Source organism: Pipistrellus kuhlii, unplaced genomic scaffold, assembly GCF_014108245.1.
Source record: "Pipistrellus kuhlii isolate mPipKuh1 unplaced genomic scaffold, mPipKuh1.p scaffold_m20_p_22, whole genome shotgun sequence".
NCBI classification, from domain to species: domain Eukaryota; kingdom Metazoa; phylum Chordata; class Mammalia; order Chiroptera; family Vespertilionidae; genus Pipistrellus; species Pipistrellus kuhlii.
The window spans coordinates 5,133,166-5,147,657 of record NW_023425521.1 but is presented as its reverse complement, the minus strand read 5'-3'; the positions used below and the strand labels follow the sequence as shown (position 1 = coordinate 5,147,657).

General features: G+C 51.3%; 2 protein-coding genes across 2 annotated transcripts; both read left to right on the top strand.

Moving 5' to 3' along the window:
* Positions 1-228: 228 nt before the first annotated feature.
* Positions 229-2,018, top strand: RAMP2 (receptor activity modifying protein 2). Its single transcript, XM_045586242.1, has 4 exons — positions 229-441; positions 898-963; positions 1,310-1,430; positions 1,577-2,018. Exons 1-4 carry the CDS (start codon positions 339-341, stop codon positions 1,830-1,832), a joined length of 546 nt encoding a protein of 181 aa, XP_045442198.1. The 5' UTR covers positions 229-338; the 3' UTR covers positions 1,833-2,018.
* A 6,159-nt stretch (positions 2,019-8,177) lies between these two features.
* VPS25 (vacuolar protein sorting 25 homolog) lies at positions 8,178-13,583 on the top strand. The gene is made up of 6 exons (XM_036451270.2): positions 8,178-8,324; positions 8,538-8,683; positions 9,378-9,431; positions 9,794-9,882; positions 10,644-10,719; positions 12,955-13,583. Exons 1-6 carry the CDS (start codon positions 8,272-8,274, stop codon positions 13,065-13,067), a joined length of 531 nt encoding a protein of 176 aa, XP_036307163.1. The 5' UTR covers positions 8,178-8,271; the 3' UTR covers positions 13,068-13,583.
* The last annotated feature ends 909 nt before the right edge of the window (positions 13,584-14,492 follow it).

Here is a 14,492-nt window from a genome sequence, read left to right as displayed (position 1 = left end):
GAGACCCTGGCGAGTCCTGGGCGCCCCGCGGCCGAGGCAGGAACGGAACGGGGGTCCCGGGTGCCAGGGGAGCTGTCCAGCCCCGCGGGGCGCGCTGGAAGGGAGGGTGGGCCGCCGCCGGCGGGCGGGGGCCGGGGGAGCGGCGGGCGCCGGGCCGGGAGAGGCTGCGGCTCCCGCTCCAGCCGCCGGCCCGGCGTCGCCCCCGCCCCCCACGTGGCCGCTGTCCTGCCCCTGCGGGAAGCGGCGCGGCTTCCTGCGGCGGCGGGGCCGGGGATATAGGCGCCCCCGCCCGCCCGCCCGCCCAGCGCCGCCGCCCCTCCAAGCCTGCGCGCCGCGCCATGGCCTCGCTCCGGGCGGACAGGGCGGCCGGCGGCCCGCGGACCCCGGCGCCCCGCGCGGGGCGACCCTCAGCCCTCAGCCTCCTCCTGCTGCTGCTGGGCGGTGAGCGCCGCCGGGCGGGGGTGCGGGAGGCCCGGGAGGGGAGCGGAGGGAGGGGAGGGGGCTGGACGGCCCCCGAGGCTGTGGGTGCGGGCAGCGCCGTCCTCGGGCTCGTCCCTCGCCCCTCCTAGGTTAGGGCGCCGTGCGAGCGGCTTCCCCGCTGGAGGACACGGGGGCGGGGGCCCGGCGGAGAGGTCGTGGGAGGTCTGGGGTGGCGGGAAGGGGAGGGAAGGGAAGGAAGGCGTTCGGGATCTGGATGCTGGCGGGAAGGCGCTGGTCCTCGCCCCTCTCTCCTGGGCACGGAGGCACCCCGGGGTGCACCATGCCTCCTGCTCCTCTGAGATGAGCTCCCACTTCCCAGGGCCTTAGCCTCCAGCGCACACCCGCCCCCTCCCCTTCCCCACGCTCCACCGCCCAGACCCAACGAGCCCACCTCCTGCCCCCCATTTCTGCCCGCAGCCGCCCTGCAGCCCCAGGAGTGCGCGGCTCAGCTCCTCACCACCCCGGGCAGCTTGGAGTCTGCAGGTGAGTGGCCAGCGGCTGTGGGAGGAGCCCTGGGCCAGAGGAGAGAGGAAAGTCAGTGGGGGAGGGGGGGTGCTGGCCCACAAGGCAGGCCCCCAAGCTGGCCCCCTCACAGGGGTGAGAGGGGGGTGAGCAGACCCCAGGAAAGGGGTTTGCGGAAACACGTCCCAGTCCTGGAAGGGCTGTGCCCTGGAAGGCACTGCCATTCTCCCTCAGCCAGAAGCATCTTATTGGGGACACTTCCGGGCAGCCCCTCTGTCTGAAGACAGGGGCAGGGCCTCTGGAATGGAAGTGCCCGCACCAGAGGGCCTGGAGGGCAGGGCGGGGTGTGGTCAATGTGCAGTCTTAGTGCCCACAGGGAGAATGGTGACATATACCTATGACGAGAGCATCTCATCCTGCTGGGAAGACTATCAGCGCACCATGGACCCCATCAAAGAAGACTGGTGCGACTGGGCCGTCATTAGCAGGTAGGGGCCGCGCCCGAGGGTGGTTTGGGCCGGGGGTGGGGTCTGCCCCCTGTGGGTGGGCCTTGAGAAAATGTCCCTCCTCTGTGGGCCCAGTCCCTCCTCTGTGGGCCCAGTCCCTCCTCACGCTGGTCCTCTCCTGCCCCCAGCCCTTACAGCGACCTGCAGGAATGCTTGGAAAGGGGAGCAGAGGACTTTGACCTGGGCTTCCCCAACCCCTGGGCGGAGCAGCTCATCTTCAAGACTCACCAGACCCACTTTGCCAACTGCACCCCGGATCAGACCACCTTCTCGGACCCCCCTGAGGACGTACTCCTGGCCATGATCATAACCCCCATCTGCCTCATCCCCTTCCTGGTCACGCTGGTGGTGTGGAAGAGCAAAGACAGCGAAGCCCGGACCTAAGGTGGAATGAGTTTCTCAGCAGCCCCCCTCCTCCCCTCCCTTCCCTGCCCCTGCCAGGCCCCGCTCCCTGTCTCCCTGCCCCCTGCTGCCCCCTCACTGCACACGGAGCCCGAGGTGGGTGGAACGGAGCTGGGTGGGGCCATGGCACAAGTTCTGTAATTTTCAGAATAAAAGGTTTCTTTTGTACACTGTCCTCCTCCTCCCTGTCCCACCGGGGCCTGTGTCCTTCCCAGAACCTGTCATCCCCACAGGCCCCAGCTCTGGGCACCAGAATCTCATAGCCCCACTGTTTTGTTTACTTACCTGCCCCCACAGTCCTGCGCCGGCACCCCCCTCCCCACCACCACCTGAAGGCTACACCCCTACATTCCTCCCTCCCAAGGTGCGGGCCTTTCCTGCCCCTATTCAAGCCCAGCTCCAGGAAACGTGCAGGAAAAGACTCCCTTCCGGTCTGGACAGCCGCTGGGGAGGTGTGGGGGGAGGGGCGAGAGAGGACTCTGGGCTGTGACTCCTACAAGAAGGAAGGGGGGGCCACCCAGGAGTTCTGAGTTTTCCGCTTTCATGTTTCAGTTCACTTCTAGAGGCTTCGAACGGGAACTCTGATCTGACCTAACTGGAGTCCACCCCTAAGGACCTCAGCCAGGGCTGAGGGTAAAGCGTGGGGGATCCCTCTGCTCCGTTCACCACAGGACTCCCCCCGCCAGGTCCCTGGCCCTCATCCTACATTGTCCTGGACCCCGGGGGTGTGGCCTACAGCCTGGCTGCACACTGCCCCCTGGTGTCCATTAAGAGCAGAAGATGGATGTGTGGCTGAAGAAGCTCAAAACAAGAGAGTGGACCCTGAGGTCAGAGACCTGTCATCTCCATAGCAAAGACTAGTTTTGTTTTTGCTTTTGCTTTTTAAATAAAATTTATTGATTTTTCACGGTGAGGAAGAGAGAGGGACAGAGAGCTAGAAATATGGATGAGAGAGAATCATTGATCAGCTGCCTCTTGCACACCCCCCACTGGGGATGTGCCTGCAACCAAGGTACATGCCCTTGCCCAGAATCGAACCCGGGACCTTTCAGCCCACAGGCCGAAGCTCTATCCACTGAGCCAAACCGGTTCCGGCTGCAAAGACTAGTTCTGTCTGCTTCTGAACCATACTTGGGCTCCCGTAAGACACTTTCCCACTGTCGACATAAGAAATGTCCAGACCTGTGGAGAATTGTTAAGAGTTTCTTTGAGGGGTGGTGGGGCTGGGTGGAGGTGGGCAAGAGGGGAGAAATGGGGGACATCTGTAATAGTGTGAACAATAAAAATAAAGTTTAGGCCTGGCTGGTTTGGCTCAGTGGATAGAGCATTAGTCTGCAGACTGAAGGGTTCTGGGTTCTATTCCAGTCAAGGGTACATACCTGAGTTGCGGGCTCAATCCCCGGTGGGGGGTCGGGGGGGCCGTGCGTGGTCAGCCGATGGATGATTCACATCATTAATGTTTCTCTTCCTCTCTCTTCCTTTCTAAAACTGATAGAAATATATGGGAGGGGGGAAGATAAAATAAAAAATGTATCAAAAATAAAAATGAAGTTTAATCAAGTTTATTTGAGCCAAAACTGATGGCATATACCAGCAGCAAGCTCTCAAATGCTCTGAAGAATAACAGTTTTGCAGTTTCTTTCATGCATTTTAAATTCAGGAAGGGACTTAGGGAGATTATGTGAAGGTGGGAGAAATCAAGGTGAGGGCGATTACATCTTAAAAGGAGGGGTTTGAGAGGAGGCATTTTCAAAGGTGTGCTGACCTGGATGCACAAAAACAATGGGCTTGGCTTGCTTAGGCTAGAAATTTATATGCTCAGGGTGTGACTACTCACCATGACCTGCCCAGTTAGGTATTTGGGATTTATCACAGCATCCCTTTTTTATCCACACCACTTTCTGGGGACATATTTAGTCTCTGACTCACCATTTTGGCCTATGGACACTCTTGTAGGTCCCCTGGACAGCGAGGCTGTTCTCACCAGGGAACCTTCACCTCCAATTTTCCTTGAAACAAACCTGCCAGGTCTTCAAAAATACCTAGAGAACAACTTTGCGCTCCATAAAGACACCTGTTTATTCCTTGTGGCACCTAAAGCCTCTTCAGGAAATATCTGCCTCCCTGAGAATATATACATCTGTTTCCTAGACATGCCTGTCTAATCCATAGACACATAGTTGTGTGCCTCTGGAATGTATCTATTCATTCTCTGAGACACAGTTCTCCTCTCATGTTGTATTTGTCTCTCTAGAGACACACCTGTTCCCTTGGACATTTTGAGTTTTCACTTGAGATAAATCTTTCTGTTTCCGTGAATGTATCTTCTCCAAGGATATATCTATGCTTTTCTTGGCCTATATTTGCCTTCATGCATTTTGCTAACATACATCAAAGGCATGCTGGTGTAAGACACTGTATGGTATATTGTGTTGAAAAAGAAAGTTAGCTGCCCTAACCGATTTGGCTCAGTAGATACAACGTCGGCCTGCGGTCTGAAGGGTTCCAGGTTTGATTTCAGTCAAGGGCATGTATGTTGGTTGTGGGCACATCCCCAGTAGGGGGTGTGCAGGAGGCAGCTGATGGATGTTTCTCTCTCTCATTAGTGTGTTTAACTCTCCCTCTTCCTTCCTCTCTGGAAAAAATAAATTTTTTTTAAATAAGGAAAAAGGAAGTTAGCTAAGACTTGGTTTCTGCCCTCAGTGGCTTTTATCTAGTAGGGGAGTGGACATGTGCAAATAAACAAAAACAATGGAGTGTGTGATGAGAGTCATGCAAAGGATACAAGCCAAATGTTTGTATGAGTGCAAAGGAAGGAAAGGTCACATCTAACAGAGGTGTGATCACAGGAGTTAAGATCACAGGAAGGTGACTGTAGAGTTGTTACAAGAATTAACGGAAGGTGGAGTGCATTCCCCTAGCCTGTTAACCGAGCGGGACGTATAAATACGTCAAACGTAAACAATATCGGGAACGGGTAGGACGTATGAATATGTCCTGGAAATATATGTTGCGTTCTGAGAGGGATGTTATATATTTTTTGTAATCTTTATAATTGTTTGTAAAATTTATAATTTTTTAATTCGATGTTTCCATTTTTTTGTTGGTATTCTTTTCATTTTTTTGGTGATTTTGTATTTTCCTTTGTGCTTTATATATAAATAAAGATATATATATATATATATATATATAAAATTTATTTTAATTAAGTATAAATAAAAAATAATAATAAAATGAAATTACGTCCTCCGGGCGTGACGTACTGACACGTCCTAGTGAAAGAGTATGCGCCCATTACAGGTTGAGTAATTAAAAAGGGAACTCCCCGGTTAACAGGCTAGAGGAGAGAGTAGAAAGGGAGATGAATTAGGAAACTATTGTAATAATTCAGGCTTGAGAAAAATAGGGCACGGACCAAAAGTGTGGTGAATGGGGAAATGGAAAATAATTGAAAAGAAGGAGAGATGATTAAAAACGGGAGGGAATCAACAGGATTTGCATATGAAGACAGAGACTAGAGCTGACTCAGGCTTTGAACCTGAGTTATTTGGACAACGATGGAAGTAAGACTAGAAAAGTGTCATTAACAGGAGGAGGTAGCCTGAGGAAAAGGATATGCAATATGAGGTAATAATGGAACAAGCTGTAATATCCCACAGTGAGTTAGAAATGGGAGTGGTGATGGTGGAGGTAGAAAGAGGGTGGAGCTAGAAACACAGGTTTAGGGGAATTCTGCACAGAAATGTCATATAAAGCCATGAGAGGGATGAGAGTTTTAAGAGAAGGTGTATTGAAAAGAAGACTGAAGTTAGGTTCTTAGGAAACACCCATAATTAAAGAATGAGGGGGGAAAGGAGACAAAGGGAAAGATCAGAGAGACAATAGCAGACCAAGGATAAAGCATTGTCCTGGAAGCAAAGGAGATGGTGCCCTTTGAAAAAACATTTAAAAATATATATATTTTATTGATTTTTTTACAGAGAGGAAGGGAGAGAGATACAGAGTAGAGAGTTAGAAACATTGATAAGAAAGAATCATCAATCAGCTGCCTCTTGCACGCCCCCTACTGGAGATGTGCCTGCAACCAAGATACATGCCCTTGACCGGAATTGAACCCGGGACCTTTCAGTCCCCAGGTTGATGCGATGCTCTATCCACTGAGCCAAACCAGTTTTGGCACTGAGTCAAACCGGTTTCAGCTGAAAAAAATTAATTGTAAAGTTCATTCATTCATTCAACAAATATTTGTTGGGTATTTCTATGAACAAGGAATCGTGCACAAGAAGAATGGATTTGGGTGGGGGAGATGTTAGAGATCAGACAAGAAATTGAGAGAGTGGCAAAGTCAAGGACACTACATCTTTTTAAAAATTTATTTTTATTGACTTTAGAGAGGAAGGGAGAGAGAGAGATAGAGATAGAAATATCAATGATGAGAGAGAATCATTGACTGGCTGCCTCCCACATGCCCCTTAATAGGAATTGAGCCTGAAACTTGGGCATATGCCCTGACTGGGAATTAAACTGTGAGGGCACTTGGGCTGTTTCCAGATGTTGGCTATTGTAAATAACACTGTAATGAACATAAGGGTGCATATATTCTTTCAGACTAGAACACAACATATTTTCAAATAGGGATGACTTCAGCATATTTGTAGACTAGCAGAGAGGAGGCAGGGGAGAGGACATGAGGGAGAGTGATGCATAGAGAAGTCCTGGAGGAAGTTGGAAAGGAGAGCAAGAAGATAAGCCAAAGGATTGACTTCGTAAGGAACAGCAGCACTCTTCCTTTGAGTCCAAAAGGGAGGAGTAACAGGAAAGACATATATATATATATATATATATATATATATATATATATATATATATATATATATATATTAATGATTTCAGAAAGGAAAGCAGAGGGGGAGGGGAGGGGGGAGAAACACATTAATGATTAGAGAGAATCATTGATTGTTGCCTCCTGCATTCCTCCTACTGGGGATTGAGCCCACAACCCAGGCATGTGCCCTTGATCAGAATCGAATCCAGAATCCTTCAGTCAGCAGGCCGGTGCTCCATCCACTGAGTGAAACCAGCTAGGGCAAGGGAAGATTTTTTTGAGAGACAATCAAGTGTGCTCTCAGATAGAGAGGTAAAGATTAATAAGTTCACATTCATGGCTGCAATCTCATAAAATAGAAGGGAAGGATATTCTGCAGAAAGGAGGGAAATGGGGACAGGTGACATGGCTTGATGAGTGTGGACAACGTTGCAGAGTTACTTTGAGTGACAGTGAGTCATTAAAAGACAAGGGGTTGGAAGCATTTGAGAGCTTCTTCCCCACCATATGTTGTCAGCTTGGTTCAAATAAACTCTTGTTGGGGAGGGGGGGGGGAAGACAACTCTGATCAGCGTGGCTCAGTTGGTTAGAGCATCATCCTGTACACCAAAAGGTAGTGGGTTAGGTTCCTGGTCAGGGCACACACCCAGGTTGCAGGTTCAATCCCTGGTTAGGAAGTATACTGATCAATATTTCTCTCTCAAATCAGTGTTTCTCTCTCTCTCTCTCTCTCTCTCTCTCTCTCTCTCTCTCTCTCTCTCTCTCTCTCTCTCCTTCTCTCTAAAATCAATTTAAAGAAATACAAAGGCCACTGGGCTGCACTGAGAGTCCAGTCGTGAGGTTATCACGGAATTTGGGTCTCAGTCAACATATTCTGTTGGTTTTCTTTTTTTTCCTAATAACACTCCCCTGCCAAGAAGTGACACAAAAAGAGGGTGTGGGTGGGCAGGGACCAACAAGCTGGTTTGGAAACTGACCAGCAGGTAGGCAGACAAGGGGACAGAACTGAGTAGTCTAGTCTAGGTAAAGAGTCACGACCAAAAGCGGTCTGGGACGTGAGACTAGGAAGGTGAGAACGGGAGAGAGATCAGCGATGGATGGCTGTGGTCAAGGATGGCAGCTCTGCATCAGGGAAGCAGAGCCGTTTGCAGCTATAAATGCTACAAACGTATTCCCGCGGGTGCTGCCGGAGACTGAAGAATGGTAGAGCCACAGGACATAGGAATCGGAGAGATTGAGAAATGTGAGACGTTTCGTTTAAATGGCATTTGACATAGGTGTTATTGAAAGAAGCCCAGCACGGTGGACACAATCCTAGACTGGGGTCCGGGGACCTGGGGTTCTACTTGCACTTCTGGGAACAAACTATGCCCTTCTCTGGGGTTGGGTCAGGCTTCTCAGGGACCTTTTGCTCTAACCGGTAAGGATTTTTAGGATAATGACAAGGAACTGGCAGAAGAGGAAGAACCCTTCCTAGGCTGTCCCTCTTCCCCAAGAAGGGGCCGGAACCTTTCTGCTGTGCTTTCCGCCAGGACGTGCGGAAGCGGAGACCGGAAGTCCTTTGCCGGGAGCTTCCGGGTTTCCTGGGCTATTACGATGGCGATGAGTTTCGAGTGGCCGTGGCAGTATCGCTTCCCGCCCTTCTTTACGTGAGGCTCAGACCCCGGGAAGCCCCGCGGTGCCTGCCTTCCCTCCCCCGACCCCGGGCCGAGCCCCGATCCTTCCCATGGGGAGGGGGAGAGAGGACTCGGTCGCCGCCACGCTCAGCCTCTCATTTTCTCCCCCAAACGCGCCTCCGGCAAGGGCAGCCTCGCTCCCTCTCCCTCCCTGTAACTCTGCACCCCACCCCCTTCGCCCGGCAGGTTACAGCCGAACGTGGACACTCGGCAGAAGCAGCTGGCCGCTTGGTGCTCGCTGGTCCTGTCCTTCTGCCGCCTGCACAAACAGGCCAGCATGACGGTGATGGAAGCCCAGGAGAGCCCGCTCTTCAACAACGTGAAGCTACAGCGTATCCTCCCTCTGGCTCGTCCACGGCCCCCACACCTGCACGTCCACCCTTTCCCACACTCCCAGACTCCGCACAAACACACACACACCCTTCACCACAGCGGTCAGGTTCCTATCCAGACTGGCCTTGGGAAAGAGCAAGTATATGGAGCAGGCATCCATTTTAAGCCCAAATCCAAATGCAGCAGCAAACCCTCCTGTTCCGGGCAGCGGTGGGTACCCAGCTGCCATACAGGTCCAGAACCTCTGCCCTGAAGCCAAGGAGCCAAGTCCCAGGTCAACCTGAACCCCTTTGACTCTGAATTTCCTGTCCTGGCCATTATGAGGCTCAAATTCAGGTACTACCTTTAGTAATTTTCTCTGCCTACTCTTATTCTCCCAGGAAGTAAGTGTCATTTGTTTTTGCTGCCTGATTCCTGCCTAAACTATCTGTGCAGGAAGGAGAGCGCACAGAGGATGAGGAAACGGTACATTTCATTTTGTAAAGTTCTTCCTGTAAATTGGAATCGTTTGTCTTTATCTTCTTCCCCCCAGTGTCTGAGAAAAGCCCATTTATACCCCATTGGGGAACTGCACATGTAAGTGGGTGGAAGGGAGAGGTAGGGGGCAGGTGGTTCTCAGCATGTGACTGGCTCTTCGAATTTTTATCCCACCCAGTTGATTCCATTAATGCCAATCCCTTAACCTTAAACCAGGGAAGCTCCCCGTGGAATCAATCCAGGTTGTATTAGAGGAACTGAGGAAGAAAGGTGGGTTCAACTCCCCAAATTTCTTATTTTTCTCCTAGTTGGCTTTTCCTGAGGACAGATAAACACAAGACTTTTAATAGCGTTTTTTCTCTCCCCTTGCTTGCAGCCCATAGTTCTCGGTACAGCAGATAGTCTGATTCCCTAGGTCCCTGCCCCCATTGGTGTACAAATGAAAATCTCCTCCTCTGGGCCCTAACACTTAAAGAGACATAGAAGGAGAACGAGTGCCTTGCAGACAGCCGTAGTAAAGCGAATTTGAATTTCTCCTTCCGAAAGCTGAGTCTCTTCTACTCTGTCCTACCTTGGTTTTGCCTCTTTGTCCCTCCTTCGAGCTGATGCTTTCATAAGTATCTGTTTTGCAGGGAACCTGGAGTGGTTGGATAAGAACAAGTCTAGCTTCCTGATCATGTGGCGGAGGCCAGAAGAATGGGGGAAACTCATCTATCAGTGGGTGAGACTATTCTGCTGCAATGACAAATAGATGGCAAGGGAGATTTGTGTCTGTGCTCAGCAGATACCTGGTGTTCCCAGGCTGGTCAAAGTGGAAGGGGGCAGAAGGAAGTGTAGGTCTTCCAGGCAAGATTCTTTCAGGGACTCAATTTCCATGGCTGCACAGAGGTTCCCTTTCTTTGCCTGTTGGATAGCAGAGGCTACATGAGGCCATGTTTGGAGAACGCAGTACGGGGAACCACCAGTACTATTGTTGGCTGGAGCTTCTGGCCACAGAAGATAAATGGGGAAAGGAAGGGGGAAAACACACACATGAGCCCCTCCCCCACTGCACCCTTATGGGGCTGTCCACAATATGAATTCGATGTTCTGAACCAATGTGGGTGTGGGGACAGACTCTGTCTCCAGAATTCCTAGCCACCACCAGCTCTAAACATTCCCAAGAGAGAAAGGAGGGTAAGAAGCATCAACAACCCAAATATAACAAATACATGCCACCCATTCCTGAACAGGAAAACAACCAGAATGAGAGGTCAATCCTCAGACACGTGAAGACCTGTGGTTTAGTGGTCCCCAATGTGTGTGTACACATACAAATATAGCACCTGTATGGTTTGTGGGTTTTAGCCACTTCTCCACAGAGGTGGCAACCCTGGTTTGGGACTGGGTACCATTCCTGGGTCAGAGCGGTGGAGCTGCCAGTTTCCCTTCTCCCAAGAGATTGCTGGTCCTTATTCAATCCCCATTTTTCTGTATCCATAGGTTTCCAGGAGTGGTCAGAACAACTCCGTGTTCACCCTGTACGAACTGACCAATGGGGAAGACACAGAGGAAGAGGGTAATGCCTTTCTCTTCCCCTTGTTTTGCCATCTGAATCCTCTCTCCAGTCCTTACTTAATTGACATTCAGACTTCCCACTTCTCTGCTTCTGAATTTCAAATACTAACTTAACCCATACCCATTATTTTCATAAACCATCTGAATTCACATACAAAAAAACCCAAATTTTGTTTGTGAGGGGTATGTGTATTTTTCTAGGAATAGAGTTCATATCAGATTTTCAAAGAGAATCTGTGACCCATGAAAAGTTAAGAATTAAGGGTGTAGCCGAAACCGGTTTGGCTCAGTGGATAGAGCATCAGCCTGCGGACTGAATGGTCCCAGGTTCAATTCCGGTCAGGGACATTGGGCACATCCCTTGGTTGTGGGCACATCCCCAGTGGGGGGCAGGCAGGAAGCAGCTGATCGATGACTCTCATCGATGTTTCCGACTATCTCTCTTCCTTCCTCTCTGTAAAAAAATCAATAAAATAAAAAAAGAAAAAAAGAATTAAGGGTGTAGACACCAAATGAGGAACCAGGGTAGGAGATTAAGCTTGAAATCTCATTCCTTGCTGACTCAGGCTTTCTTTCACCCTTTATTCTTATTGAGGACTCAAGCTTTGTGGGCATTAGTTGAAGGGATTGGGCCAACACCCTCAGTCCTTTTAAATACTTTGTTTTCCAGCCAGGCAACGATTTGCATAGTGATTGGTTTTTACATCGCTCTTTTATTTCTGCCTTCATATTCTGATCCCCAGGATCACCAAAAACTCCCATCTTAGCTGGGGGGAAAGGGGATGCTTCCCCCTTTCTGCCAGGTCCTGGCTGCCCCAACAGAGTTCATTGCTCTTGGCTCTTTCCCCTGCTCTGCAGGCCTCTGCTTGCTGCTCCCACCATCACCTATGACTTCAGTGCTGCAGCCTTGCCCAGCCCACTGCTCAGGCTGGGCAAAGCGGGAGGCTTTCTCAGACGCAAGTTTTCTGACTTAGGAGCTGGGCCCCCGCAGGGGATGATGTGTGCAGGCCTGTTAGGGCTTGCCTCCTGCCTCTCACATCTCCCTGAAGTATAATGCCGTATCTCCAGACACTCTGCTGGCCCTTGGCTCCCGGTCTTATTCTTTTTATCTAGGAAACGGTATATATCTGTGCAGGACCTCCTGGCCAGATGTATGGCTATCCTTCTTTGTGTGAGGAGAGGTTCTCAGTATGGGCACACATGTGCAAGCAATGAGGGTCAGTCAGTGACAGGGTCTTGACTTCCCTAAGCTTGATTGTCAAGGCCCCTCTGGCCTTGCAAGCAAATGGTGTCACTTCTGTGCATCAAACATATTTGGGGTGTACGTGGGGGTTGAATCTGATAGAAGAATCAAGAATGGAAAAATTAGCATAAATACTCATTTTTTATGCCAACTAAAGCTTGCTTCCACTCCTTACTTTTTTTAAAATTAAAAAAATACTGATTTTAGCCGAAACCAGTTTGGCTTAGCTGTAGAGAATCGGTCTGCGGACTGAAAGGTCCCAGGTTCGATTCCAGTCAAGGGCATGTACGTTGGTTGCGGGCACATCCCCGGTAGGGGGTGTGCAAGAGGCAGCTGGTCGATGTTTCTCTCTCATCAACTTTTCTAGCTCTCTATCTCCCTTCCTCTCTGTAAAAAATCAATAAGATACATATTTTTTTAAAATACTGATTTTAGAGAGAGAAACATTGATTTGTTGCTCCACTTAGTTATGCACTCATTAATTGCTTCCTGTATGTACCCTGACTGGAGATTGGAACCACAACCTTGGCATATCAAGATGACGCTCTAGCCAAAACCGGTTAGGCTCAGGATAGAGCTGTCAGCCTGCGGACTGAAAGGTCCCAGGTTTGATTCCGGTCAAGGGCATGTACCTTGGTTGCGGGCACATCCCCAGTAGGGGGTGTGCAAGAGGCAGCTGATTGATGTTTCTCTCTCATTGATGTTTCTAACTCTATCCCTCTCTCTCTTCCTCTCTGTAAAACGATCAATAAAATATATATTAAAAAAAAAATGATGATGCTCTAACAGAGATACTGGAGATACCGGGCTTGGGCATTCCACCCCTGACTCTTAAGGTGTACCGGGGAAGGATGGGTGGCAGCTGCAGCAGTGTGGATGGCATATGTATATCCTGGTCTTATAAAGTCTCACCTTCCATCTAGACTGCTCTCCTCAGAGGTCTTGAGCCTCAAGGAGCTGACTGCCCTTGACTGCCCCTCTCTCCCTGTCCAGAGTTCCACGGGCTGGATGAGGCAACCTTACTGCGGGCTCTGCAGGCCCTTCAGCAGGAGCACAAAGCAGAGATCATCACTATCAGCGATGGCCGAGGCGTCAAGTTCTTCTAGCAAGACCTGTCTCCCTTTACGCCTTACCTCCTACCCTTCCAGGGCTTTCCAAAGGGGACAGACCCAGTGTTCCCACAGACTGGATCTGTGCCTCCACCAGACTCAAAGGGCTTCAGTCCACTTACCCCATGTGTCTGTCCCTGGGATCGGGTGAGGCTGAGGCAGAGAAGAGATGTGCTTCTCCTTGCCAACCTCCTCTTCTGTCCTAGATTGTCCCTGAGCCGCAGTCTGTAAACCCAGCACTTTACATGTGTTCACATATGTAACAGCACACACACACACACACACACACACATACACACTCATGCCGTACGAGCTCTGTCTTTCCCCACTCCCACCCCTGTAGCTGCTGTTGCCTCCCCTCTCAGGCTGGTGCTGGATCCTTCCTCGGGGATAGTGGAAGCCCTGGCTGCGGGCAGCCTTCCAGGCAATATGAAGATAGGAGGCCCAAGAAGCGGTCTGGCAGTGAGAGGCGGGGCCGGACAGTGATTTCTGATATTAAAAAGCTCAACCACACCGCCTGCTTCTGATTTTACTACGGAAGGGGCATGGGGAGGGCTGTGAAGTGCTAACCCGGGAGCAAATCCCAGCTTGGGAGTGGGGAGAGAAGGCCGATGGCCTTTGTACATGAGAAGATCCTCCGGTGCTGGCGGCTCCAGTGAGCCTGTGGTTTCACATCTCCGGGGTGGGTTGTGTGGGGGAGTGCTGATGGAACAGCTTAGGGACAGACTGCTTTCTGTCTGAACTGGAGTAACGTAATGGCTTCCTTTCCTCACCTCCCCCAAGCAAGTCCTGACTCCCCTGAAGCCCCTCCCTCTGCCCATCTGGTCTGGGTGAGGTAGTTGAGGCCAAGGAGACCTGAGGGGGAGTGAGCCGGACATGGACTTTGGTTTATTGGAAACTCTGGCAAACAGAAGGGGGAGGAAGGAGAGCCCACATAGCAAAAACAGCCACTCTAATCGGGGCCAAGCCGCGGTCAAGGTAGGGAGGTGGAAGGGATGGGTGACCGGGTCCTCGGTTTGGAGGTGGGGCTTGTCCTGAGGTGCACACACCCATCCCTGTGCAGCCCGGAGGGATGGCGGCGTCGGAGAAAACCGGACCTTTCCACTGACCTCTGTATTGTCAGCCCAGTGCTACTCTGGACGGCGAGGAGGGGTGGCGCTACCTTATCTGGGGCGTGCAGGCCTGTGGTAGCCACCCCCCCTTTCCAGGGCCTGGGAGTTGAGGTCACGTTTCCTCTCCCTATCCAGCGTCATGCCCCCCCTCCCCGCCCCAAACAGGTTTGCGCACTCCGAGTGCGGGAGGACACCCCGCGGCCTCGCACTCGGCTCTCAGGAATGAGCTGAAGGCGGGAGCGCGGGGCGGGGAGGGGTCTGGGAGGGAGAGGGGGAGATCGCTCGGGGGGCGGGGCGGAGGCTGGGTGAA

Coding starts and splice junctions, on each gene's coding strand:
- RAMP2 (XM_045586242.1), top strand. CDS start 339: ATGGCCTCGCTCCGGGCGGACAGGGCGGCCGGCGGCCCGCGGACCCCG. Junction 442..897: donor CCTCCTGCTGCTGCTGGGCG/GTGAGCGCCGCC, acceptor TTCTGCCCGCAG/CCGCCCTGCAGCCCCAGGAG. Junction 964..1,309: donor GGGCAGCTTGGAGTCTGCAG/GTGAGTGGCCAG, acceptor GTGCAGTCTTAG/TGCCCACAGGGAGAATGGTG.
- VPS25 (XM_036451270.2), top strand. CDS start 8,272: ATGGCGATGAGTTTCGAGTGGCCGTGGCAGTATCGCTTCCCGCCCTTC. Junction 9,432..9,793: donor AGAGGAACTGAGGAAGAAAG/GTGGGTTCAACT, acceptor TCTGTTTTGCAG/GGAACCTGGAGTGGTTGGAT. Junction 10,720..12,954: donor GGAAGACACAGAGGAAGAGG/GTAATGCCTTTC, acceptor CTCCCTGTCCAG/AGTTCCACGGGCTGGATGAG.